The sequence below is a fragment of the Lepidochelys kempii genome, chromosome 4 (genome assembly GCF_965140285.1).
Source record: "Lepidochelys kempii isolate rLepKem1 chromosome 4, rLepKem1.hap1, whole genome shotgun sequence".
In the NCBI taxonomy this organism is placed as follows: domain Eukaryota; kingdom Metazoa; phylum Chordata; order Testudines; family Cheloniidae; genus Lepidochelys; species Lepidochelys kempii.
In genome coordinates, this window is record NC_136383.1 from 2,131,493 (window position 1) to 2,158,853 (window position 27,361).

Consider the following 27,361-nt stretch of genomic DNA (forward strand, 5'->3'; position numbering starts at 1 on the left):
GTCTTTCAAACATGTTTTACAGAAGCCAGTCTTAAAATCAAAATGAATGTTTTCTACAGAGTTCAATGAATAATTGTTTTCATAATTGTCTGTAAGCAACACATATGTCCAAGGGCGTTCCAGCTCCTGTGCTTCTTAAATTTTAGATACCCTTTTTTAAATTTGTTTATTTTTTCCATTTGCCTTTAAGTTCTCCACTAGGGGAGGTGGCTTTTTAGTTCTATAGGACACACTTCCTCTGATGCGGGTCCCTTTGATGACAACGATATGTGGCAACAGAGGAGGTTTGCGGATCATCAGTGTTGTCCCTTCAGGGCTATAGGCTCGCAGCTGTAGTTTGTCTGCCAAGTGAGCTGTTATTGCAACCCAACCTGCACAGATATTAGAACAGAATCCAGTTAGTTACAACCTCTTTCAAACAAAATGGGAATCAACCATATGAAATGTAAAAAATGGAAAGGGACACCAATTTAAATAAGTCAAAGGGTTTGATTTGCACACAGATTCAGCATCCCATTTAGATGAAGAATGGAAGATACTGGGTGCCGAGCACTTTTGAACATCTACCCCCAAAGTAGAGAATAACTGTTCATAATGACATACAAGGCAGCAGGCATTTTGGTCGACACTGTGTCACCTTTCCTAGTCAGAAGACCTTTGCAAGTCACATGATGCACCCATTATAAAATTACAACCAAGAACAAGGGTGCACGGCAGAAGTGGATTCCCTGCATGTGGAGGAGGAAATGCAGAATTACCAGCAGAGGACAACTTTATGTCAGCCACTGCCTCACGGGTGCCAATTCCTTCCAGCGTAATTTCCTGAGGAATAAGCGGTGGGAATTCTTTCATTCGCTCTTCACCCCCCATGGGAACCTAACAATAAAATACAGGAGAAAGGGTTTAAAAGCTAACAAGAAAGACATCTTTAAACTTCTCAAGTTACAGAACAAGTTACAAAGTGAAATGCAGCAACTTAACTCTTTCAATTCTAACTGACTCAAACGCTGGAGAAATTTAAAGAGTATCTGCTCTCGCACAACACTTCTATTAAAAATGGCTTTTGTACAGTTAAGGGACAGTTTGTTGAAACAAATGTCAAGGTGACACAGATTTCACTTAGATATCAAACGAACGTGCCTCAGAGATGCGACAAAGTAGCTATTACAGTATCAGAGATTGTCCTATTTGGGTAAGTGTCAGGATTCAGTTCCAAGCTAGTTCAATGAAATAGTCGAAGTTACTAATTACTACAAAAGAACAAAAACGTATGTCTATTGGTCAATCTCTGAAACATTTATTTTTGTAAATGGCGCAATAATTCATGAAGTGAATTCAGCATGAGCAGTGAGTTGCACTGTTGCTTTGCAAGTGAAGATCAATACCAGAAGAGACAGCTTAAAACTGCTTCAGATAGTGGAAAATGTACCATGTAGTATGGGGATCCTGAATATTTACTATAGAAAGAGTGTTTCAGTTTTAGTGGTATTGCCAAGGAAACAAGTTAAAAAACATCGAGATACGCATACATATACACAGAGGCCCTGCTTACAGGAAGACAAAAATATACATTTTAAAAACATGATAGCTAACACATTTTAAAATCCTAGTGTTGAAATGGCAAGGCTATAGTATTAACACATTAGCTGGTTGAGGCAAATCAGGGGGAAGTGGAGAAGGGGGCAACACAGACTTTTAACTTAATCAGCTAATATATGTTAACGTATACACAGCTTGTCTATGCTAGACTTCTGAATGTTTTACACAGCACATTAACCAATGTGCCAACTCCACACCTTTCTAGATAAAGCCTAAATCATGAGAGTATTGCTTTTTAAAAAAACAAATATTTCTATGCCATGCATCAGAATGTATTTTAGTCTAAAAGCACTTCAAATTACACTATCAAACAAGATATAGAAAATAAAATGTAAATATATTAAAAAACATGTAAGTCTTGCTACAGAAGGGCTATGGAACTAGGTGTCAATTTGAAATCTTTGAAGAACAAAGCTACAAGTAATGTCTCAGTAATCTAGTCCATCCCCGGGACAATTCCATACAATGTTTTTTTCTGATCTCTCCCCTATCTAGGTTCAGAAGTCCCAAATGATGGGATTTACATCACTTCCAGGTACAGTATTTCTATTTCTTAATTCCACCTTGTTGCTCCTATTTGTAGTCCCTGACCCCTCTGCCTTTTATATTTCTCTCCCTTTGTGTTTTGCCAATTTATATCTTTCCATAGCAGACATTCAGTTTTTGTTGCTTGTCTCTGAACTCCTGCCTGAGTAGCTCCAATTTGTCCATGTTTTTCTGGCATCAGTGCACCTAGCTCAGAACACAGTATTCCAGATGTTGCCTCATGAGCGCTGTAGAAAGAGCGGCTTTCTCCCTGAGCCAGAATATGATGCCTTGGCAAGTATAAGCCTAAACCTCACCAGTCATTTTTTAACTTTAATGAAGACTGCTCAGTAGTAATTTGTGTGCTTCTGAAAAAAAAAAAAAAAGTTATATCCCTACCTCCAAGACTGTCTGTCTAATGTACGAATATGGTCCCTTGTACACAAGCAGAGCAGGGAATGTGACCCAGGTCTCCCAAAGCCCCAGACTAAAGTCCTAAGCTCTGCCCATGCCATGTTCCTCTGTCCATGCACAGAGGGAGTTCTCTTGATGAATTAGTTTAATTCTAAACAGGACAAATGTGTGTTGTGACTAGCATTAAGATTTTCATTCTTGTATCTGTTTCCCACAGTCAGGGGAGGAATAATGCATATACTCTTTTATTTGGTTTTCCCAGAAAGGGGAAGAATCACTGACAAGACAATGCACAGAGTTCTAGCATGGACTTAACAAAGCCTCTGTTGAGTCAAGCATAGGGAAACCAGTAACAGATGCCTGCTGAGCTACAAAAGCTACATGACCTTACTCCTTACACATACCGGAACACGGTATAGAAGGTGTCAAGCTGCCCTCTTACCTTCAGTAATGTTTTTCCAGCATGCTTCTGATAGATGCCATCTGCTTTCTCCAGGGTAGTAACATGGACTGGCAACAGGTTAGAAGCCACAACAGAAAACCAGGAGGATTTTGCTCCCTAAAATTAATGAGAGGTGATTGTTAAACACACTCAATGCTGTAAAGATATTTACAAGTTACTGTCCACCCTTCCCACACCTTCTGTTTAAAAGCAGTTCCATTACACGCTTCTCTCTCACCTAGATAGGCAGGGTCTTAGTCTTTGAAATGCATCTGTATTGTTTCTATGATAAACAATGACTTCTCTCCAAATAATGGAGTGAGCGTCCAATACAAAAATACAACAGCTGTGCCACCTCAAAGCTTCTAGTCCTAAAGCAAGCCCTGAACCTTCCTGATTCTAGAACTTCTGCAATCACGCACAATACTTCCATGCTACATTAATACAAATACAGTGCACTCACATTTATCTGAATGGCTTGGATAAGGTTTCTAACCATCAGAGGAGTGAAGTTCTGGAACAGCCTTCCAAGGGAAGCAGTGGGGGCAAAAGACATATCTGGCTTCAAGACTAAGCTTGATAAGTTTATGGAGGAGATGATATGATCGGATAGCCTAATTTTGGCAATTAACTGATCTTCGACTATTTGTGGTAGATAAGCCCAATGGCCTGTGATGGGATATTAGATGGGGTGGGATCTGAGTTACTACAGAGAATTCTTTCCTGGGTGTCTCGCTGGTGAGTCTTGACCACATGCTCATGGTTTAGTTGATCGCCATATTTGGGGTCGGGAAGGAATTTTCCTCCAGGGCAGACTGGCAGAGGCCCTGTGGGTTTTTCGCCTTTCTCTGCAGAGTGGGGCATGGGTCAGTTGCTGGAGGATTCTCTGCACCTTGAAGTCTTTAAACCACGATTTGAGGACTTCAATAGCTCAGACATAAGTTAGGGGTTTGTTACAGGAGTTGGTGGGTGAGATTCCCTGGCCTGTGTTGTGCAGGAGGTCAGACTAGACAATCATAATGGTCCCTTCTCACCTTAAAGTCTATGATTCTAACTATGTGTTCAGATAAATGGAAGTGCTATTAACTAACATATGGCTACATGGGGGACACACTGTGGATATGGATAACTAGGATTTTCAGAGAAAAGGAATTTGGATAATTGGAATGGCACTTAAATAAACAAACAAACAAAAACAAAACAATCCTCCACTCAGGTCATGCAAATAAAATGATAGTCAAATGTTACAGAATGTGTATCTTTACACTAGCTTAGTTCACAATACTGAAAGTACTGCCAATGTGAACAAAACTGGCAGGCTAATTTCTGGATGGTGTGACAGACTTCTCCTGCCCAGCTGATCCTCTCAGACCATTTCCCAGACCCCTCTTGTTTACCAGACTCTGCTTTGGGGTACCTAGAATTCTACAAAGACTAAATAAGATGCAATTTCTTCCCTGCTTCCCTGTGACCATTGTATATGAAACGAATCTGACTACAGGTGTAAGAACCAGATTTAAATATAAATATATATATACACACACACACACACACACTTCTAAATAATAATACCTCCATATCAAATTTAAGCATGAAAATTACCAAAATGAATTGTACATCCAAACTGCAGTGGAAAAAGAGGATTACATCAAATCCAAACCAAGGAATCTAGTCTCCTGCTGATACATGCATACAACTCTCCCCACAAGCCCAGCGCTACACTACACACTTTTGCCAGCACAGATATGTTGATCAAGGGTGTAAAGATTTGTGATTGACATAGCTGTGCTGGCAAAAGCCCCTAGCGCAGATGCACTTATACCAGCAAAACTGAGCCTTTACCAAAATAGTTTATTTCACTCGGGGTGCAGATGGTGGGTCCTAGAATAGGCTATATCAGCAAAAATTCAGTTTTGCCTGTATATGCCACACCCACACAAGGAGCGCTTTGCCTGGATAGTATACTGGTATAGTTATACAGGCAAAGCGCTCTAGTGTAGACCTTGCCTAAGGCTGTTGAGGAGGGGTTGGCTGAGGTGGATCTATTTATGGGCAGTTCTTGGTGGGTTTTTTTATTCTTTATTTATGTGATAGGTATGCAGAGCACTGGATGGGCATCGACAGCTGCATTTTAGAAATGGAATAAATAAAACTTTCATTAATAATGCAAGTGTAGAAAGGGGAGAATGGACCCCAGACACATACACCCATCTGCTCTGCCCTTTACTATTAGATATATCTTTAAACCTGGAGGAAACACTAATCAAATTTATTTCTACAATAACTTTTGAAAAAGCTCACTCCTTGCCCTATTCTAATAGCCTCTCTTTTCAAAATGAAGCAAAGCATCACTAAGGGGAATTAGCACAAGTATTTAACATGACTGAACCACCATCTAACAGAAATAACTTTAAGGGAAATCATCCCAGTAACAATCACACGTCTATATGAAGGAGGTTTTACCTAGAACTGCTGTGAGTGAAAAGGATTAGCAAAGGACAGTATTTTTCCAGTTTATTTTTTCTACTTTGTTCATTGAATAGTGTTTGGTGTCATCATCTTTCCCTTCTCCCTTGATTAAACAATTCTTATAAATGTGGAAGGAAAAGCAGAAATGCCCTTAATCAATTTCCCTACCTATGTAGCTCTTTCATGTAACCACTGGACAGTGTCCCTTTAAAGTTGATTCATTTTGGCTACATGCTAGCACTGTTAGCCACCTTGCAAGGATTTGTACCCTTGTTCTTTTAGTGACACGTCAGTCCCAAAGCAATTCTCCGATTTCATTTAGAACAAAGCTCAGGACCTCTTTGGAGCATGCTGCAAGGTGCTCCTCTACAGTACAGAAATCTTCACTTTGGGCTATCATATGGCACAGCCTTTTTCTAAAGCATTTTTTACTTTACACAACAAGGTTTGTGTTTCATTAGTGGAAATCTTAAGCGCAGCAGCTACCAAAGAAATGGTGAAGAAAGCTACACAAACAGCCTGCTGGTGAAGGTGTTTTGTAACTTGTTATAACACTACAAAGCACAAACAAGATCTTATTCACAGAACATTACAAAATCCACTCTCCCTTACCTGCAGATAGTCTATGCGTCCCAAAGCACCTAGAAACAAAACCATTCCAGGCTTAAGTACAAAGGTCCGTGGAACAATGGCATGTGTTGGCAAGACAAGCTTTACTTCTTTCTCTGTTAGAAGATTTAAAACCTGAAAAGCAAATTGTATGACCATAACTCATTTTGGATGCCTTTACAAAAATGATGAAACCAATGCTCTTGCTTTATGGGGAAAAAGAAAGATGACCAAATATACTTGAATGGAGAACATCTGTCTCAAATGATCTCATACAGAAATTACAGACAAGTAGGACTGCATATTCAGTTCAGCCACGGCAAGAAAGTGCTCATCTTTTTTAACAATTCACACATAGTGACTTAAAGTGGCTTGTAACATGGACACTCCAAACTAACAATATGAGTCTAAGGCTTTACAGTCTAAAGAGCTCAAGCCAATTTGTCCTCTGCAATGTTCACAGAATCAGCTTACTGCTACTTTGTGTTACATCGAAGATTGTGGATGGTTCCTGCTATGCTTCCACACAAATACTATTTATTTGTGGAACAACCTGAAATGAGATTGAGATCCCCAGAGTAGAAACACATTGCATTGTGCGGAACTCTCACTGTCTCCACTCAGGAATTACTCTTTATCACTTTTATTATGAAGCCACTAATAATAATCAGCCAATTGTTTCCTGCTCTACCACAGCAGATTTTGTTAAGCTTAATATGCCAGCAGTTCAAGGTACGTTAAACAGAATTTTGGATCAATATTTCTTACAGTTAGCGTTATGGCGATTCTGGGTTCAAGGAGGCTATTTCAGGTATTAGCAAGCTTTCTGCTATAAAACTGTAAATCGTTTTAAACTGACTAAGGTTTCAGAGATCTCTTGTCCCCATCTCTACCAGCGAAAAATACTTTGAGAATAAATTCTCTGGAAATGTAACTGAGAGATTAGCTCCTCAGCATAGGTTTACGTGCAATAGAGTTCCAACTTAAAAAGCAGGAACTACTGTGTCTGATGGGCCAGGCACAGCAAGAGACTCCAGCTTAAAAAATAAACCTCTGCCTGAAATGTTTTTCCCACTATTGTTATAAGTAATGCTTATGGTGACTATAACTGAAAGGTACTTTCCGGCATACTTTGTACATTTAATGAGACTATGTGTGCAGTCAGTTTCACCTCCCCACCAACCCCGCACAGTCAGCTTCCCCGGTCTGTGTGGGTCTTTCGCACACAGGAACAGTAGAGAGAGAAAAAAAATGTTAAAAAGAGAAAAAAGTGACTAGAAAAGCACAAAATGTGGCAGTGGGATCCAGGCCCAGGTGCAGTACCCAACATTACTTTTAACTTTAAAGCACTGACTAGATTCCATATTGACAGCATCCCTTTCTCACACACTTGGAATTTTCAGCACAAACAGAACCATACTCTTATAACCATGCACCTAATCATGCCACAGCCTCGCTAACATTCAAGTGTGTACCACAGTGTGGCAACATGGTTAGGTCTTGACTCTACATTAAAAGACAGAACCGTTTTGTCAGCAACTACTATGGTGTGACTGGGTCTCTACACACTCTTTTTGTAGTGTAGATGGAGCCAACTTTAGTCTGAAAATCTTGGCAACTTTTGCAACAGTTCTGAAATAGTAGGAGCCTTCTAGACTGCAAGCTCCGCAGATAATATTCCAGAGTATTAGATAATACCTAGTGCTAAATTTGACAGTTATCGAAAACCCTTTGTTTCTGTTTCTAGAAGTTTAGGTGTTTTCTCTTGCTCCCTTATAAAACTGAACATCTTTAATAATTCATAGAGTGAACTAGCCTACTGGCAAATCTATCTACATCAGCTAACCCTCACAAAAATGTACAGAAAGCAAAGACTGAAAATTCCTGCTCCCCACCCCAAAATTGGTGCCCAGACAACCCTCCTCCTCTCCAGCCAAAAAGAACAGCATGACAAGAGGAAATTCTATCCGAACTCTGGCATGTCTCATACCTCCCCACGTTACAGGCACTCCAAGCTTAATCAAAATTAGAAATATCTATAGGAAGTTACTGAACACAAGTCCATTCACTTTCTGTGCTCATTCAATTCCTGACAGCCAGGGGCCACTGTGGTGCTGGAACTGAGAGCTGGGAGATTCTTCTGTGCTCCCAATGCTCCTGCTGCTGGCACCCTGGCAGTAATGAGGAGGCCCAGTCAGCATGACTGGATGCAGAGAGGCGAGGAGCTAGGTCAGAAACAGAAGAGTCTATAACCACTAAAGCACACTTCTCCTGGAACTTGGCATATAATAATCTAGGATTTCTGAGTCTCCATGTTCCTCTGCTGTCAGCAAATAGTTGCGAGTCCTACTGGAAAAACATGTCTCATCCCCTGCTCTTGTAAATGGTGCACATAGCAGTAGTAGGGTGTCATCATCTATCAATTACTTCATTAGCTCAAGTCACAGACGTCTGTGCTGTAGCACTAAAGGTCTGAACCCTGCTGATGAACTACATGGGAACCAATAGGGTTCCACATGATAGACATTCCCGCCCCCCACCCCCCCAGTTTGATATTAAAAACCTAGGAAATTACACACAAGAACTATATTAAAAGAATGTTAAGGTTGCTAAGTCAAGTACTCAAAAATTAAGAAATGTCAGAATTTAGATTGCTCATGTAGCCTTAATTTGACTCCCCTGTACCTATGCACTGTGATGCAATATTTAATCACATGATCACATACTAGTTTTTCCACAGGACCCCTGACTCATTTAGTGCACAGGATCATCCCGGTGGTTAGGGATGATCACAGCTGTGTAGTGAAGGAAGCTGTTGTCTGTATGACCCCTGCCTCATATGTTGCAGAAGTTGGAAGGTGCATGAGGCAATGGACTACAGAAAGAGTAAGGATGGTGTCATAGCTTCGGCAGCTGAACAGCACCCTGGAGAACGGATTTTCTCCCCGTCTTGGGCACACAGGTCCTATGAGATACCGGGCAAGTCATTTAATCCAAACTTTTCACAGGGGGTCACTAAACCTGTAGGTTCATGTTCTGGGTGCCCAATGTGAGACTACTGGTGTCTGATTTCCAGGCGTGCTGAATGGTCACATCTGCAACTGTTCTCCCAACATATAAAGTGCTACAAAATACTAAGGGCATGGCTACCCTGGAAACTTCAAAGCGCTCCTGTGGCAATGCCTTGAAGTGCGGGTGTGGTCACGCGCCTGAGCGCTGGGAGAGAGCTCTCCCAGCGCTCCTGGTAATCCACCTCCACGAGGGGATTAGCTCCGAGCGCTGGGAGCGTGTCTCCCAGCACTCCGAGCCTGTTTACACTAGTGCTTTAAAGTGCTCTGACTTGCTGTGCTCAGGGGGGTGATTTTTCACCCCCCTGAGCCAGCAAGTTAGAGCGCTATAAAATGTAAGTATAGCCAAGCCCTAAGTTCTCTGAAAAGTCAGGTCCTAGATATCTCAAAGTGAGGATCCCACTTAGTGTGTATTTTTCATGTTAATGTCTCTGTCTCTCAGTTCTCCCTTCTGTAAAATTAGAATAATGCCCCCCCATCATGTCACAGGGGCATTGTGAAGATTAATTTATGTTTGTTGAAGTAGTCAGATACTATAGGAGCAAGACGAAAAGGCCCATGACATAATTAATAATCCTGTCTTCAGAGCAGGATTGGTATAGTGTGCCTGGGGCCACACGTTATTCATCAAAGGTAAAATGAAAATTGAAAAGCTGCTCATTCATTGAGCACCATCCAATTTACATGCTGAATAAGGCGGGGTCCTGTGGACAGAAGTGTGATCATGTAATTAAAAAAACAGTTTATAATGCATACGCACCAGGGGACTGGATTAAGTTTACATGGGCAATCTTAAATCTAGCATTTCCAAACTTTTGAATGGTTGACTTTGCAACCCTAACACTCTTTCAATGTAGTATTTTGTGTGCCATTATTAACTAACTTCCTGAGGCCTGAATCATGATCGAGTCCCCATTGTGCTAGATGCAGTACAATTAATCATTTGTGTCTATAAAACTTACTCATATCAAACATCGTTTCAAGTGAATCCAAACCACACACATTAGCTAGGTGCTTCTACTCAATTAAAAGATATTAAGGCCAGAAGGAAGCATTGTAACCATCTATTCTGAGCTCCTCTATAAAATTCCAGCATCAAGCCCATAATTTGTGATTGAGCTAGATGTATATACTAAACTGACCAGCAGTGAAATTGATGTTAACAGTAAATCTGCAGTAGGTGTCAGAATATTTACCCTGTTGAGATGGCTGAGGCAGGAGATGCCTATCCAAGTTATTACAGTCCTGGAGCCTGACTGAAGCTGAGAGTAATAATAAGGTGTGAGCTCCTTTATACATCTCAACAGGGCAATCATTTTGAAGTCTGACTGAGGATGCTACTGAGATGAATGGGGCAGTTCACACCTCTCAAGTTTTTTGGATCAGCCAGTCTAACATTATTTGAAAGTCTATCGTCATAATTAGGCCGTGTCTCTACACAGAAGTTGAACCACTTTAATTATAGTGGTATAGTTAAAGCAGTACCAGCTGCCTAGTGTGGCTGTAGTTATCTTGGTATAAAGGTGCTTCGTCCAGTAACACTCATTCCCCTATATGTTGGGGAATAAGCTATAACAGTATAAGACTCCTTTCTATTGATATAGCTGTGTCTACACTAGGGTTTGTACTGGTTTAACTAATTTGGTAAAAAAATAATAATTATTATCCCTCTAACCAAAAGAATTCTACTGGTACAAAATATGCGGGTAGAAAGTCAAACTACTACTACTAATTTTTTTTAAAAAAAGGTTAACTTCAATTCTGTAGAAAACAGTTATATCCATTGTGACAAAGTTCCTCCTCTGCCTTGGTGGGTCCTGCACTTATTGGCGGATTTGCTCGCCTCAGAGATTCACGGCAGCCCTCAGTTTGGCCACTTTTTGCTAGTAGCTCAAACTTGCCGTTCATTCGGCTAACCTCATCACTGGCCAGCATGGGGAAAAGGAAGGAGAACAATCCTCGCCGTCTCTGCTGGTCCACCCAGTGAGTCGGGGGACAGGCCAGGGACCTTCCCCTCTGGTGGGACCCACAGTCCAGGTCAACTCCTCCTGTATCCAATAGGGAGTTGGGGAGATGGGGGGAACCCGGGCCCGCCCTCTACTCCGGCTTCCAGCCAGAGGCCTGTGGATCACAGCTGTCTACAGTGTTTCGTGTAACACCTGTGTGACAGCTACAACTCCTTGGGCTACTTCCCCATGGCCTCCTCCCAACACCTTCCCACCACAGGACCTTCTTCCTAATGCCAGATAGCATTTGTACTCCTCAGTCCTCTAGCAACACGCTCTCTCACTAGTGAGGTCCTTTTTAAACCAGGTGCCCTGATTATCATAGAATCATAGAATATCAGGGTTGGAAGGGACCCCAGAAGGTCATCTAGTCCAACTCCCTGCTCGAAGCAGGACCAATTCCCAGTTAAATCATCCCAGCCAGGGCTTTGTCAAGCCTGACCTTAAAAACCTCTAAGGAAGGAGATTCTACCACCTCCCTAGGTAACGCATTCCAGTGTTTCACCACCCTCTTAGTGAAAAAGTTTTTCCTAATATCCAATCTAAACCTCCCCCACTGCAAGTTGAGACCATTACTCCTCGTTCTGTCATCTGCTACCATTGAGAACAGTCTAGAGCCATCCTCTTTGGAACCCCCTTTCAGGTAGTTGAAAGCAGCTATCAAATCCCCCCTCATTCTTCTCTTCTGCAGACTCAACAATCCCAGCTCCCTCAGCCTCTCCTCATAACTCATGTGTTCCAGTCCCCTAATCATTTTTGTTGCCCTTCGCTGGACTCTCTCCAATTTATCCACATCCTTCTTGAAGTGTGGGGCCCAAAACTGGACACAGTACTCCAGATGAGGCCTCACCAGTGTCGAATAGAGGGGAACGATCACGTCCCTCGATCTGCTGGCAATGCCCCTACTTATACATCCCAAAATGCCATTGGCCTTCTTGGCAACAAGGGCACACTGCTGACTCATATCCAGCTTCTCGTCCACTGTCACCCCTAGGTCCTTTTCCGCAGAACTGCTGCCTAGCCATTCGGTCCCTAGTCTGTAGCTGTGCATTGGGTTCTTCCGTCCTAAGTGCAGGACCCTGCACTTATCCTTATTGAACCTCATCAGATTTCTTTTGGCCCAATCCTCCAATTTGTCTAGGTCCTTCTGTATCCTATCCCTCCCCTCCAGCGTATCTACCACTCCTCCCAGTTTAGTATCATCCGCAAATTTGCTGAGAGTGCAATCCACACCATCCTCCAGATCATTTATGAAGATATTGAACAAAACCGGCCCCAGGACCGACCCTTGGGGCACTCCACTTGATACCGGCTGCCAACTAGACATGGAGCCATTGATCACTACCCGTTGAGCCCGACAATCTAGCCAGCTTTCTACCCACCTTATAGTGCATTCATCCAGCCCATACTTCCTTAACTTGCTGACAAGAATACTGTGGGAGACCGTGTCAAAAGCTTTGCTAAAGTCAAGAAACAATACATCCACTGCTTTCCCTTCATCCACAGAACCAGTAATCTCATCATAAAAGGCGATTAGATTAGTCAGGCATGACCTTCCCTTGGTGAATCCATGCTGGCTGTTCCTGATCACTTTCCTCTCATGCAAGTGCTTCAGGATTGATTCTTTGAGGACCTTCTCCATGATTTTTCCAGGAACTGAGGTGAGGCTGACTGGCCTGTAGTTCCCAGGATCCTCCTTCCCTTTTTTAAAGATTGGCACTACATTAGCCTTTTTCCAGTCATCCGGGACTTCCCCGGTTCGCCACGAGTTTTCAAAGATAATGGCCAATGGCTCTGCAATCACAGCCGCCAATTCCTTCAGCACTCTCGGATGCAACTCGTCCGGCCCCATGGACTTGTGCACGTCCAGCTTTTCTAAATAGTCCCTAACCACCTCTATCTCCACAGACGGCTGGCCATCTCTTCCCCATTTTGTGATGCCCAGCGCAGCAGTCTGGGAGCTGACCTTGTTAGTGAAAACAGAGGCAAAAAAAGCATTGAGTACATTAGCTTTTTCCACATCCTCTGTCACTAGGTTGCCTCCCTCATTCAGTAAGGGGCCCACACATTCCTTGGTTTTCTTCTTGTTGCCAACATACCTGAAGAAACCCTTCTTGTTATTCTTGACATCTCTGGCTAGCTGCACCTCCAGGTGCGATTTGGCCCTCCTGATATCATTCCTACATGCCCGAGCAATATTTTTATACTCTTCCCTGGTCATAAGTCCAACCTTCCACTTCTTGTAAGCTTCTTTTTTATGTTTAAGATCCGCTAGGATTTCACCATTAAGCCAAGCTGGTCGCCTGCCATATTTACTATTCTTTCGACTCATTGGGATGGTTTGTCCCTGTAACCTCAACAGGGATTCCTTGAAATACAGCCAGCTCTCCTGGACTCCTTTCCCCTTCAAGTTAGTCCCCCAGGGGATCCTGGTCATCCGTTCCCTGAGGGAGTCGAAGTCTGCTTTCCTGAAGTCGAGGGTCCGTATCCTGCTGCTTACCTTTCTTCCCTGCGTCAGGATCCTGAACTCAACCAACTCATGGTCACTGCCTCCCAGATTCCCATCCACTTTTGCTTCCCCCACTAATTCTATCCGGTTTGTGAGCAGCAGGTCAAGAAAAGCGCCCCCCCTAGTTGGCTCCTCTAGCACTTGCGCCAGGAAATTGTCCCCTACGCTTTCCAAAAACTTCCTGGATTGTCTATGCACCGCTGTATTGCTCTCCCAGCAGATATCAGGAAAATTAAAGTCACCCATGAGAATCAGGGCATGCGATCTAGTAGCTTCCGTGAGCTGCCGGAAGAAAGCCTCATCTACCTCATCCCCCTAGTCCAGTGGTCTATAGCAGACTCCCACCACTACATCACTCTTGTTGCACACACTTCTAAACTTAATCCAGAGACACTCAGGTTTTTCTGCAGTTTCGTACCGGAGCTCTGAGCAGTCATACTGCTCCCTTACATACAGTGCTACTCCCCCACCTTTTCTGCCCCGCCTGTCCTTCCTGAACAGTTTATAACCATCCATGACAGTACTCCAGTCATGTGAGTTATCCCACCAAGTCTCTGTTATTCCGATCACGTCATAGTTCCTTGACATCACCAGGACCTCCAGTTCTCCCTGCTTGTTTCCAAGGCTTAGCCTTGGATTAGCCTGACTGTCTTAACTGATTCTAGCAGCTTCTTAATTGGCTCCAGGTGTCCTAATTAGCCTGTCTGCCTTAATTGGTTCCAGCAAGTTCCTGATTGTTCTGGAACCGCCCCTGTTTCCTTACCCATGGAAAGGGGACCTGCTTAACCTGGGGCTAATATATCTGCCTTCCATCACTCTCCTGTAGCCACCTGGCCTGACCCTGTCACACCATAGACAGATCCTAAGTCCATGTAACTGTGCAGGATTTCTACAGAGCATATTTCCAGTGGCTCTATTAATTTTAAGGCCAAAATTTTAAAATCCATCTAGGGAATTTGGACTTCTTATTCCCATGAATTTATCATTCAAACCCTTTAAGCAGCTTTGAAAGTCTCAGTCCTAGGTACTCTTAGACTAAAAATCGTATCTGTTTAAACATTAAAATCTATTTAAAAATTGATCTAGTTAAATAAAACCCAATGTAGATTTAAATGGGATTAGCTCTATTTGGTAAACGACCAATGCAAAGCAAACTTATTTAAGCAATGGTTATACATTAGGGGGTTGCACTGGTTTTACTAGATGGATTTTAAATCAATTCAGTTAAACCAATATAATTTTTTTTAGAACAGACAAGTCTCTTGTGATCTGATTCTCACTCAAAACCAGACCTAAAGATATAATCCTATATCCTGCCACCAGATCCTGTTTTTAATACTCCGAGCCATTCATTCCTCCTACAGAAATGTACTACTACAGAGAGACACATTCAGGGCTCATCTACAAAAAACTGGTCTGTAAAAAGTTCACTAACATGCTTATAAATAGCGCTTGGTTCAATCTCCATTGGTAAATACCCATGTTGGAAGGTGGTTATGGCACTACTAGGTACAGCGAACCACCCAGCGTGATAAATTTTGCTATATAAGACAGGCCTTAGTACTAAAAGTGGGCAAATTATTTTGGGGAAATAGAAATTTATCCTAAACAATGCAGTATTAGAGGCTCTAAAACAATTTGCAAATTCAGATTGAATTTGATGAATAGTTTTGGCTGAAAAAAGAAAAAAAAATATCAAAAAAGTTAAAAAAGTTCATTCTGACCATTTCAAAATGAGTGAAAACCCCCTAAAAATGGCTAAATTGAAAAACTAGGAAAAATTTGTTTCAAGTTGACCAAAACACTTCAGTCAATTAGAAACAAATTTATGTAAAGTTTTTTGATTCAATAAAATTTTTTGAATAAAACGAGATTCAAAATGGCTTCTTCCCCCCCAACAAATTTTGGTTCAGCGCCGAAGAAAAAAAAAAAAAAAAAAAAAAAAAGGTAAAATAAAATCCATTATTCGCTCAGCTCTACTTATTACACAATACTCTGATACACTGGGAGGCAGTAAATGATTACCTGGATGCTAGAGTCTTATTTCATAAGGATATAAAAAATCTCTTTTCCTGCACTGACAGTTAACTAAGACAGTACTCCCTCTCCCAAATACCTATCTTCTCAAATGCAGACAGACAGAGCACCTACACAATTTTCTTTTACAATCCCCGGCGTGTCAAAAAACCAGCGAGCATCTTTCAGTTCATTGTGTGTAAATTCCACTCTCTCTTTAGGCTTGTCAGATGAAAAGACAGGCTCCTCTTCCATGTTAAAAGAGAGCTCATCAGGATCAAAGTCAATGACAGCTTTTGACTTCTGTTGTTGAAATGTTCTTCCAACTCTTCCTACATTAAAAAAGAAAAGTATTTTTAATAATTTATGTTACTTTACATTTTCTTCAACTGGAAATTTTTCTTCCTTACAACCGAAAAATAAATAAAAAACACATGATAAAGTAATATAAATGTGATTTATGCTTACAAATTTAAATGCTCAAAAGTCAGGATGTTAAAAAATGACTTATGTTTCTGTATTTTAATTTTCCTTCTTGTCCAACAAAAAACGAGAAATCCAGTGCTATTAGCAGTCCCCCAGATCATGGACCCGCTATAATGTGCTATTATTATTATTGTATTACAATAACCCTAAGGACCCCAATCATGTTCCCATTGTTCTAGGCATTGCACAAAACACTTTGTAAATTAGACTTTTTTTTATATATATTTAAGACCTTGATCTTTCAAACACTTATACATGTGCTTAACTCTACTTGTGAGAGTATTGACTTGGATGGAACTGCTTGTATAAATGTAAGCATGTGCATCTTTGCAGCATAAGGCCCTTGATTTGTGGCAATTTCAGTCTCCGCAAGGGGAAAATGGCCTGCAAAGCTTACAACTGCACAAAGCTATGAGCACATCCACTCCCAGTCTTTACACAAAGTAAAACTATTTCTCCATGTTTATTCCCCCCCCCCCCCCCCACTGTTCCTCACACGTTCTTGTCAACTGCTGGAAATGGCCCACCTTGATTATCACTACAAAAGGTTTTTTTTATTTTTTTCTCTCTCCCCTGCTGGTAATAGCCCACCTTACCTGATCACTCTCATTACAGTGTGTATGGTAACACCCATTGTTTCATGTTCTCTGTGTATATAAATCTCCCCACTGTATTTTCGACTGCATGCATCCGATGAAGTGAGCTGTAGCTCACGAAAGCTTATGCTTAAATAAATGTGTTAGTCTCTAAGGTGCCACAAATACTCCTTTTCTTTTTTATAACTGTTAGTTCAGACTCACAATCAAGAAAGCCCACATTATATATAGTATACATCCATTTACACATAACGGTTTCTTTTATGCTTTCTAAGTCTTCGCTCTATACATAGTGTTAATAAGAAGTGTTTTAATTATGGTGTGACACAGGGCCAGAAAGGATTACACAACTAGCAGGCTAACTGACCCAGATTCAACCTTTAGAGATAAATTAGTAGATAATAGTTGTGGTTTTGTGTATGTTTACAAATACATCATTAGCAATTAACAATGTAACCGAATGGTTCCCATTGCTGTATTCTGTTAATTCAGAGATCAAAAGAAGATATTAACATTTAGATGAACTGTGAATGTAGTAATATTACTATCTTCATTTCTCTTTGAAGTATGTAGTAAACTACCTGTAACTGGGGGGAGATGGACAGCTGCCTTACGTTAATCCATGTAGCTAATTACTGGTGATGCTTAAGAAATAGGAGGTTACTTCAAAGCTACTATTGTTCACCCAAAGACTGCACGCTGTCAAGAGGCTGCCAAAAAACTATAAAAAGAACTATTGGGCCCTGACCCTGTTATCTCAGATTTGCTTAAGCTTGCCAGGGGAAGTTTGAGTCCCAAGACTGAGATCTCCAGTCCCATCTGGATCACCCTGATATTGGACATTGGACTGTAACCTATGGACTAATTCTGAAAGAACTCTTTGCAACTTTAAAGCTCACCATCCCTACAATGAAACTGACCTAAGATTTTTATTCAAGTTTGTGTGTAGAATGATCTTTTAACCAATACCCACTCTCACTTCTTTAATAAATCTTAGTTTAATTCATAAGAATTGGTGGTAAGCGTGTATTTGGGTAAGATCTGAAATATTCACTGACCTGGTGGGCGATGTATCTGATCCTTTGGGATTGGAATAACTTTTTATAAGATGAAGAAGATTTTCAGTAATCTTCATAATATTTGAACTGGCTGTCTGGGTGGGAGCTCAAGGCTGGGTTGCTTTAAGGGAGCTGTGTTTTGGCTTCTGGGTAACCAGTTAGGTATCGTAGAAGCTGTTTTGTTGCTGGCTTGGTGAATCTAAGTATTAGAAATAACTACCAGTTTGGGGAATTGTCTGCCCCCTTCTGTGCAGTTTGCCCTGATTGAGTGATCTAGTATGGCCCCCCTGGGACCCCAGTCACAGAGGAATATGCCTGAACAAAAACTCCAGATCTGAACATTTCTGAACTTGCTGGAAATCTAAAACCTAACTCAGTAGCTGGGCCTATCTCCAGCTATATTAAAGTGTCTTTGGATGGCATTCTCTTTGAAGGTAATTGTAATCTTTTAGCCCATTTCTACAAGACACACTATCAGTTTGCACACTACCAATGAACAGCCAATACAATTAAGTGTATTAGTCTTTTTTATTTTGGAAAAGGCGAAAGAGCTGCGATGCAATTGTGGAAATCCATTAAATCACCTACACCAGAAGGACAAGGACTGAATTGATGCATTGGTGTGGTGTCCAGAAGAAACATTATATATATATATATATATATATATATATATATATACACACACACACACACACCTCTTATCGGGTAGAATGAAAACTGGTGACACAAAAAACATCTTAAGTTATGACTTGTAGAAAGTTAGAGATCCTGCATATTAGATTTTCACATATTCCAAGGACAGACGGTACCATTGTGATCATCTAGTCTGGCTTCCTTTATAACAGGCCAAAGAACTTCTCCTAAATAATTTCTAGAGCAGATATTTTAGAAAAACATCCAATCTTGATTTAAAAATTGCCATTGATGGAGAATCCACCATGACCCTTGGTAAATTGTTCCTATGGTTAATTACTTTCATTGTCAAAAAAATGATGCCTGTTTTCCAGTCTGAATTTGTCTAGTTTCAACTTCCAGCCATTGGATAATGTTATATGTTTCTTTGCTAGATTGAAGAGCCTATTATTAAATGTGTGTTCCTCATGTAGGCACTTATAGACTGTAATCAAGCCGCCCCTTAACCTCCTTTTTGTTAAGATAGCTTTTTGTTAATAAGATCAAGAATAAGGATTTACAGAAGATTATTAATATATATTTGAAGAATTTTTATTCTGATATGCTGTTGCTAGTAACCCAAATTAGAATGTATCATAAATGTATGTTGGCTAGCAACGTTTACCAATGAAGAGTTCACTTTAGACACTGACTTATCATACAGTAAAGCTTAACTGAGTCTTTTGTATAATGCAATATTTGCATCTGAGAACAAATGGTGATACTCTTCCTCAGATAATACTCACCTATTAAATAACCTTGCTTTTTAAGGCATTTAAGATACTTTTGTTCATCATCACTAAGTTGTTCTTCAGTTTTTTCTGCATCTGCTTTTAGTCTCTCCTGTCTCCTGAACAGTCTGTCAGATGTAGGGTTAATAATTGGAAATTTCAGGAGGTTTAAAGTTGTGCCTGTAAAACAAATTCCAACATTATCCAGGTCTGTGACTGTGCAAACTGAACACAGTATATATAAAATCAATTAAATGTTAAGGTTCAAACAATGAAAAAAACCACACACAGAAGAAAGTTCGCAGGCTGTATGATGGCCTCATTCTTCTTTATGACAGGTTTCAGAGTAACAGCCGTGTTAGTCTGTATTCGCAAAAAGAAAAGGAGTACTTGTGGCACCTTAGAGACTAACCAATTTATTAGAGCATAAGCTTTCGTGAGCTACAGCTCACTTCATCAGATGCATATCGTGGAAACTGCAGCAGACTTTATATATACACAGAGAATATGAAACAATACCTCCTCCCACCCCACTGTCCTGCTGGTAATAGCTTATCTAAAGTGATCATCAGGTGGGCCATTTCCAGCACAAATCCAGGTTTTCTCACATCCCCCCCACCCCCATACACACACAAACTCACTCTCCTGCTGGTAATAGCTCATCCAAACTGACCACTCTTCAAGTTTAAATCCAAGTTAAACCAGAACATCTGGGGGGCGGGGGGGGGGAGGAAAAACAAGAGGAAACAGGCTACCTTGCATAATGACTTAGCCACTTAAATAGAGACTGGGAGTGGCTAAGTCATTATGCAAGGTAGCCTGTTTCCTCTTGTTTTTTCCTACCCCCTCCCCCCCAGATGTTCTGGTTTAACTTGGATTTTAACTTGAAGAGTGGTCAGTTTGGATGAGCTATTACCAGCAGGAGAGTGAGTTTGTGTGTGTATGGGGGTGGGGAGGATGTGAGAAAACCTGGATTTGTGCAGGAAATAGCCCAACTTGATTGTCATGCACATTGTGTAAAGAGTTGTCACTTTGGATGGGCTATCACCAGCAGGAGAGTGAATTTGTGTGGGGGGGTGGAGGGTGAGAAAACCTGGATTTGTGCTGGAAATGGCCCACCTGATGATCACTTTAGATAAGCTATTACCAGCAGGACAGTGGGGTGGGAGGAGGTATTGTTTCATATTCTCTGTGTATATATAAAGTCTGCTGCAGTTTCCACGATATGCATCTGATGAAGTGAGCTGTAGCTCACGAAAGCTTATGCTCTAATAAATTGGTTAGTCTCTAAGGTGCCACAAGTACTCCTATTCTTCTTTATGAAACAGAAAAGCAATCACAACAACAAAACTAAAGTCAACTGCTAAGCTAATGGCTCTTCTCAGAAACTATCCGCCACAGTGGTGGGGGAGAGATAGCTCAGTAGTTTGAGCATTGGCCTGCTAAACCCAGGGTTGTTAGCTCAATCCTTGAGGGGGTCATTTAGGGATCTGGGGCAAAAATTGGGGATTGGTCCTGCTTTGAGCAGGGGGTTGGACTAGATGATCTCCTGAGGTCCCTTCCAACCCTGCTATTCTATGACCACCCTGTGATCTTGTCAGCAGTCATGTTAGCTGAACTGAGGTTGAACACTACTTAGCATGCAGAGCAAACCACATTCAGCGCTGCATCAGCTCACTGTGATTAAAAATTGCCAAAACATGAATTTTTGGCAACTGTACTCAGGTATAGTACATTTGTGTAGTGTAGACTAGGCCACTGGAGACCAAATCCTGGTCTCATCAAAGCCAAGGGCAAAACTCTTCTTGATTTTAAAGGCCCAGAATTAGGTCAGCAGCATTTGGGCTGAACAGCTGGTTAGAAATGAAAGTCTTTCTCAACAACTGCAGCAAAGTGATTCACATTTTTCTTGCTGCCACAAGTGCAGTGCACATTGGTGTTGGCTCAGCCACATCCTTACAGCATTACCTTTCTGTTAGTATCAGACCACTGACCATCGTGATAGGTGGACTGAAGAAAGGAATGAAGGACGGGATTGGAACAACAGGAGTTCTAGGAAGAGAGAGTGCTGAGCATGATATGAAAGGGTTACGCCTATGAACACATTCTTTTGTAAAGAAACTTTACTTGTGGCATAATTGCATGAAAACCAGCAGAATTCTGCAGTGATATTTACTTCACAATTAAGACCTATCCCATTTTGCTATTATGATTCTTATTTATGGCTCTCCATTTACTGAAAAAACAAAAACTATATGTGAAAAATGTCTTTAAAGACTATTGAAAGCAAAAAGAATTTTGTAAGAGCAAAACTTGGTGTTTCTTTCAATTTGCCCTTTAAAGGTGATGTACAAAGAAAACAATAGGGCTGTGGCCATTTAAATTTGATTTTTTTTCTAAACTTTATGTGACGCAGCAGGGAGCGGGGCGGATTGACCAGGGAATGTCATCTAGTTCTGCTGGGACTGTCTGCATGGGGGATGGGAGAGCAGGGGGTGACTCCACTGGAGTGAGGAGACCTGAGCCTGTAACCTGAGCTGGGGGGGGGGGGGGGTTGGACCCAGGTGACATCTTTGCCCAGGAAACTGGACAAAGGCTCAAGGAGGAGCTGGGGGAAGGAGGAGTGGGGGGGTGGGGGTGGGGGGTTGGTTTCAGTTTTCGGCTGAGTGGTTTAACGCAGGGAACCCCAAGGCTGGGGTCTAAGCTCCCTGCCCCCCAAAAGGACTTGACTGAGGGGTCCTGGTTGTACCCACAAGCTCTGTTTTAGACTGTGTTCCTATTGTCCAATAAACCTTCCGTTTTACTGGCCGGCTGAGAGTCACGGTGAATCCCAGGAAGAGGGGTGCAGGGCCCGGACTCCCCCACACTCCACGACACCTTAGAAATTCATGGGTTTTTTACAGTTTTTTTCCTGGAAGACACCATGGCCTTGTTGAGGCTAGGAAGGAAGATGTTTTTTTAAAATGTGTTAGCCAAAACACTGGAATGCATTTTATAACCTTAGTATAGACTGTGCAATTGTATAATTTATAATGTGTTAGTCTGCCAAGGTGAAGCTTATGGGGGAATGGAAGGTCAGCCAAATTCTTTTCTAACAAATTCTAACTCCTGTTGCGGGTCTTAGCAGCGAGGCAAAGGCATCAATGAGCATGGAGACTGAACTAACTTCACCCCTTGAGGAGTGTCAATATACGAGGGTCAAGAGTTGTTACTTCTATGCCTCTAGCATCTCAACAGGAGGCTCCCACCACCACTAAGGTAACCTTCCAGAGGTGCCAGATTCACTGAATAATGACACTGAAAGCTAGACAGCTCTGTTTCAATGAATATTATTCAGTATTGGACAAGATTGCTAAACATTATTTTTCCCAAAGAGATTTTGAGACACATATTTGGCCAAATTATGTGAACTGGAGTTTAAGAGTTATGTATATATTGAGAAACTGAAAATAACACTGACACAGGACTTGCTATATTCAGCCCTAGGCCAGTGCCAAAAAGAGCCCCATTAGACTGAAGGATCGGGAAGAGGTTTAAAGACTGATATTTTGCAAACCACCAGGGCTAGCAGTAAGATACATGACGCCAATACTACGCTCTCTCCAGGTCACTTTGGAGTTTGGTTCTGTCCTGCTGCCTGACTGCTTAACCCTTGTCTAATTTTGATGATGCCTGCAAATTTGATAATGGTCAAACTGAGAGCAGAGAAACCCATGAGCCACCCATGCTGGGTGCAGAGAGGAGCTAATTTTTGGTTTTTCAGTTTGTCAAGAAAGCCTTTAGAAGCGTAAAAGTTCTGCACTGGACTACAACTAACAGATGTGCCACTCCTTGAAGACTGACATAATTCTCACTGTAAGGTAAACAGCTCTGAGCACCACGACAACATACCAATGGAAATCAAGAAAGGTAAATTCGCTAGCCCACTCCAGCTATTTTGCTTCACTCTGGTGAAGCAAACTAGATGCAAAGCTAACTTAACTGGACAGTTGAACCAGGTCTAATAGCTGCTTTGTGACACCAGAGAGGCACAATTGGTTGTTTTTTATATCAGGGGAATGTAATCAAAGCAGTTTTGTTAAAAAAAAATAATGGAAATGTGAATGGTTGCAGGCAGGAGAAGGGCATTTAAGGGGGAATAAGAGTGAGGGGCTTGGGGCTGCAGCAAGGGGGGTGGGATAAATGGGGATGGGTGATACAAGAGTTGAGGGGGATTGAGGGAGCTCAGGAGAGGGACAATGGGAAGGGGACATGAGAATGAGTAGCAGAGGCACAGGAAGAATAGGGGCAGAGGTTTGTCCCCTTCCATGTCTGAACACCAGGATGTGAGGGTCTACCCCCTATGATTTAGTTGGGGTTGGTCCTGCTTTGAGCAGGGGGTTGGACTAGATGACCTCCTGAGGTCTCTTCCAACCCTAATCTTCTATGATTCTATGTGAGTTGGTACCTGGATGTCCTGTATCCACAATGGTGCCTGAGCCCCTCTCCCTACTCCTGTGTGTGTGCACCAGGATCTGGGGGCCCAGCTCATCTATGGTGGTCTGACCCCTCTCCTTGCCTCCCCATATGAACCAGGTTCTAGAGACCTCTTAACTTTCTGGGGGTGTCTAGCCCCTTTCTCTTGCCCTCTGCCCCTTCCATGTGAGCCAGGATCTGTGGAAGCCCCCCTGCCCCTCTGGATGGAGAGCTTTTAAAAAGGCATGCTGGGTGCATGCACCAAGAAGACACTGATGAGACCAAGGTGAGGACCTGAGAACTGGCATGCCTGGTGCCAAATGCTGGCTTCATGGGATGGGATGGGAATGGGAGGGGGAGCTGGAAATGTTGAGGGGGGGCATTGTATGTAGCAGGGAATGGTGTGGCAGAGGGCAGAGAAGGAGAGAGACACACGAGTCTTCCCTCACATGCTTAAAATTACTATTACAACCATGTCATAAAACTGTCAAGGTTTTGGGACCTAGAACACGGATGAGATCTCTCTCGCCGGCCCTGTTAGTGGCTACACACTGCAAATGTTTCAAAGCATGACCATTCTTCCCATTCCACTATAACAAAACGTACAGGAGCAGGGAGGAGTACTGAGGAATCACATAGCAACTGAGTGACCTAGTGGAAAGACCACTGGACTGGGACTATTCCTAGCTCTGTCCATAGCTGGCTGGGTGATCTTGGGAAAGTCACTTCACCTCCATGCCTCAGTTTCCCATCTGTGAAATGGGAATATGGAAAGTTCTTTGAGATCTATTGATGAAACCACGAGATAAAAGCTAAGTCTTTTGATTATTAGTTAGCCACAGTAGCATATCAACTGCAAACCTAAGTGAGAACGACAACTGTCCGAATGATCACTGCCTCTTACCAACAAACATTTCTGTTTAAAAAACTAAGAAATTCACTGGCAAAAAACTTCAGAATTAAGATTATCTGGTGACAGCTTGCATCCCTCCAGAACGCTGAGTTCAGCAAACTCAAACTTCTGATAATCAAGAAATACAGAGTTAAGGTAAAACCCCACACAACCTTAACTCTGCCCAAACACACCAGTAACACAAATACTGGCACTTTGCCTCTCCTCTGTAATGGACAAGTGTTATCTGCACTTTCCCTATGCTCAAAGATGAGCCTACTCCCTGGACAGAATATCACACTTGTGAAATTTAACAACTGCTTCATATCCTTTTACAATCCCTTGACACTTGCACACAGGATATTTCCCAAACCTGCACTTTCCCCTACCCATCATTAAATCCACACACAGCTGCTCTCATACACCATCTCACTACTGACAATGCCCATGTCAAGAAGCTTCCACTGCCCTGCTACAACCTACACAATGCTGAACTGAATGGATGCAGACTGGAACCCGCATCTCTTTCTTTTGGGGGTACTCAGCAGCAAATCTCCTCATATCACAATCACAGCTCTTCCAAGCTGTCCCAGCTTATTCATCCCCCATTAAATACAGCTACACCAAATGCTTAGAGTGTATGCAGATGATTCCCAGTGGCTATTGCCAGCTTCACAGGGCTGAGTTAAGGTTGGATTTCTTGGTTTTCAGAAGTTTTGAGTTTTGCTGAACTTGAAGTTCTGGAAAGGCCCAAGCTACCACTGGACAACCTTAACTCGATGTTAACAAAGGTTTGTGCCATTTAATATGCCTGTATCAGAATGCAAATGCACAAGGAGACCATATTAAGGGAAAGCCTAACGCTGACATTTGTTAACTTTGGAGTGCTTGATTTTTCAACCTTAAAAGTTCTTTTACCAACTTTTTTGGGGAACAGTTATTTCTACATAACACCCAGGAGACCACAATCAGAAATAGGCTCCTATATAAAAGCCTAAGAGACACTCCTTGCCCTGAAAAGCATAGTCCAAACAGATACTGATAAAAGTCCCCATCCATGCCCCTCACCTGGCCAGGGCGAGATTGTTGCTCTGTTGATCACCTCCGGCGCTTTGGACTTGCAATAGTCAGACTGCAGCAGAGTATTGAACAGTGTGGATTTGCCGGAATTGGTAGCTCCCACAAGATACACATCGCCATTGCACTTCCAGGAGCGTTGCAGCTTGGAGATCAGCTTCTCCACTCCATAGCCTGTCTTGGCACTGATCAGGTGCACATCCACCAAGTTCTGGCTCCCAGTCCTACCAACCTGGCCCCCAGTGCCCTGGGCTGCAGGGAGGATGCCCACGCGGGCACAGTTCGTCAACAGCTGTTTTCGGAAGCGCTTCAGATAGTCTGGAGAGTCCCCAGGCAACAGGTCCACCTTGTTGCCCACCACCAGGATGTTGGACCCTGCATCCACCAGCTGAGGCAGATCCGGTAGCACCGAGTCGGGCAGGTCTAGCATGTCCACCATGTATAGCACCAGGGGGGGGCGACCGTGGCGTGGGGGGCTGCGCAAGGCAGCGCTCACCAGATTGCGGTATTGCTCCCGGGACACATGCATGTGCAGCGCCTGCTGATGATGGATCAGGAGCCAGCAGCGCTGACACAGCACACCTTGCAGGGCCCGGTGCACCTCCGAACCCCCCAGGGCCCCCTGTGCCCCCAATCCTTCTGAGCTCCCCAGGGCCCCCTGCCCCTCTGAACCCCCCAGGGCCCCCAATCCTTCCGAGCTCCCCAAGGCCCCCTGCCCCTCCGAACCCCCCACGGCCCCCTGTGCCCCCGTCCTCCCCAAGGCCCCCTGCCCCTCCGAACCCCCCACGGCCCCCTGTGCCCCCAATCCTTCCGAGCTCCCCAGGGCCCCCTGTGCCTCCGAACCCCCCAGGGCCCCCTGTGCCCCCGTCCTCCCCAAGGCCCCCTGCCCCTCCGAACCCCCCACGGCCCCCTGTGCCCCCAATCCTTCCGAGCTCCCCAGGGCCCCCTGCCCCTCCGAACCCCCCACGGCCCCCTGTGCCCCCGTCCTCCCCAGGGCCCCCTGCCCGCCCAATCCTTCCGAGCTCCCCAGGGCCCCCGTCCTCTCCGAGCCCCCCGGCACCCCGGGGCCCTCCGGCTGCCCGCCCATCAGGCGGAGGTACTTCTCGCTGGGCAGGTAGCCGGGCACGGCGGGGTCTCGGCAGTGCAGCTCCGCCCCGCAACCCGAGCAGCTCACCCCGCTGGGCGGCACCGACGGGTCCGGCCGCCCCGTCACCCGGTGCTGCCGCTTCTCCCGCGGCCTCCCCGGCGGGCGGCCCGGCGCGGCGGGCGGCTCTCCGGCCGGCGCCGGGCCCGGCTCGGGCACGTACTCGGGGAAGACGAACTGCTCCTCCTCGCCGCCCGGCCCCTGGGCCGCAGGGTCCCGCCAGGGTCGGGTGGAGAGGCCGCCCGGTCTCCCCGGCCGCAGGGCAGCGGGCAGGAGCCGGCCGGGGCCCGGGGGCTGCCGGCCCGGTAAGCCCCGGGCCAGGGCCCCCAGCAGCGCGCGGCTCAGTCGGTGCATGAGAGAAGCGAGGCCGCGGCTCCGCTCCCCCGGCCTCGGCCACGCGGAGAGCCCGGCCTGAGACAGCGCCTCCTGCCGGGCGGGACTGGGCAGCCGGGCGGGGCCTGCCGGACCCAGCGAGGCAGGGAGTCCAGGGGCTGCCCAGCGTCGCCTCCCCCCATGTCCAAGGGCAGGGGTAGGGGCAGCCTCAGCCAGAGCCCACACGGGGCCAGGCAGTGCCAGTGATGCCAGCGCCTGGC

At 43.9% G+C, this 27,361-nt stretch overlaps 1 protein-coding gene across 1 annotated transcript; it reads right to left on the reverse strand.

The window, feature by feature from the left end:
* Positions 1–27,361, reverse strand: NOA1 (nitric oxide associated 1). Its single transcript, XM_073342904.2, has 7 exons — positions 25,616–27,361; positions 19,216–19,380; positions 15,793–15,989; positions 6,062–6,193; positions 2,981–3,097; positions 759–876; positions 1–371 (listed from the first exon to the last, which is right to left on the reverse strand). Exons 1-7 carry the CDS (start codon positions 27,120–27,122, stop codon positions 157–159), a joined length of 2,451 nt encoding a protein of 816 aa, XP_073199005.2. The 5' UTR covers positions 27,123–27,361; the 3' UTR covers positions 1–156.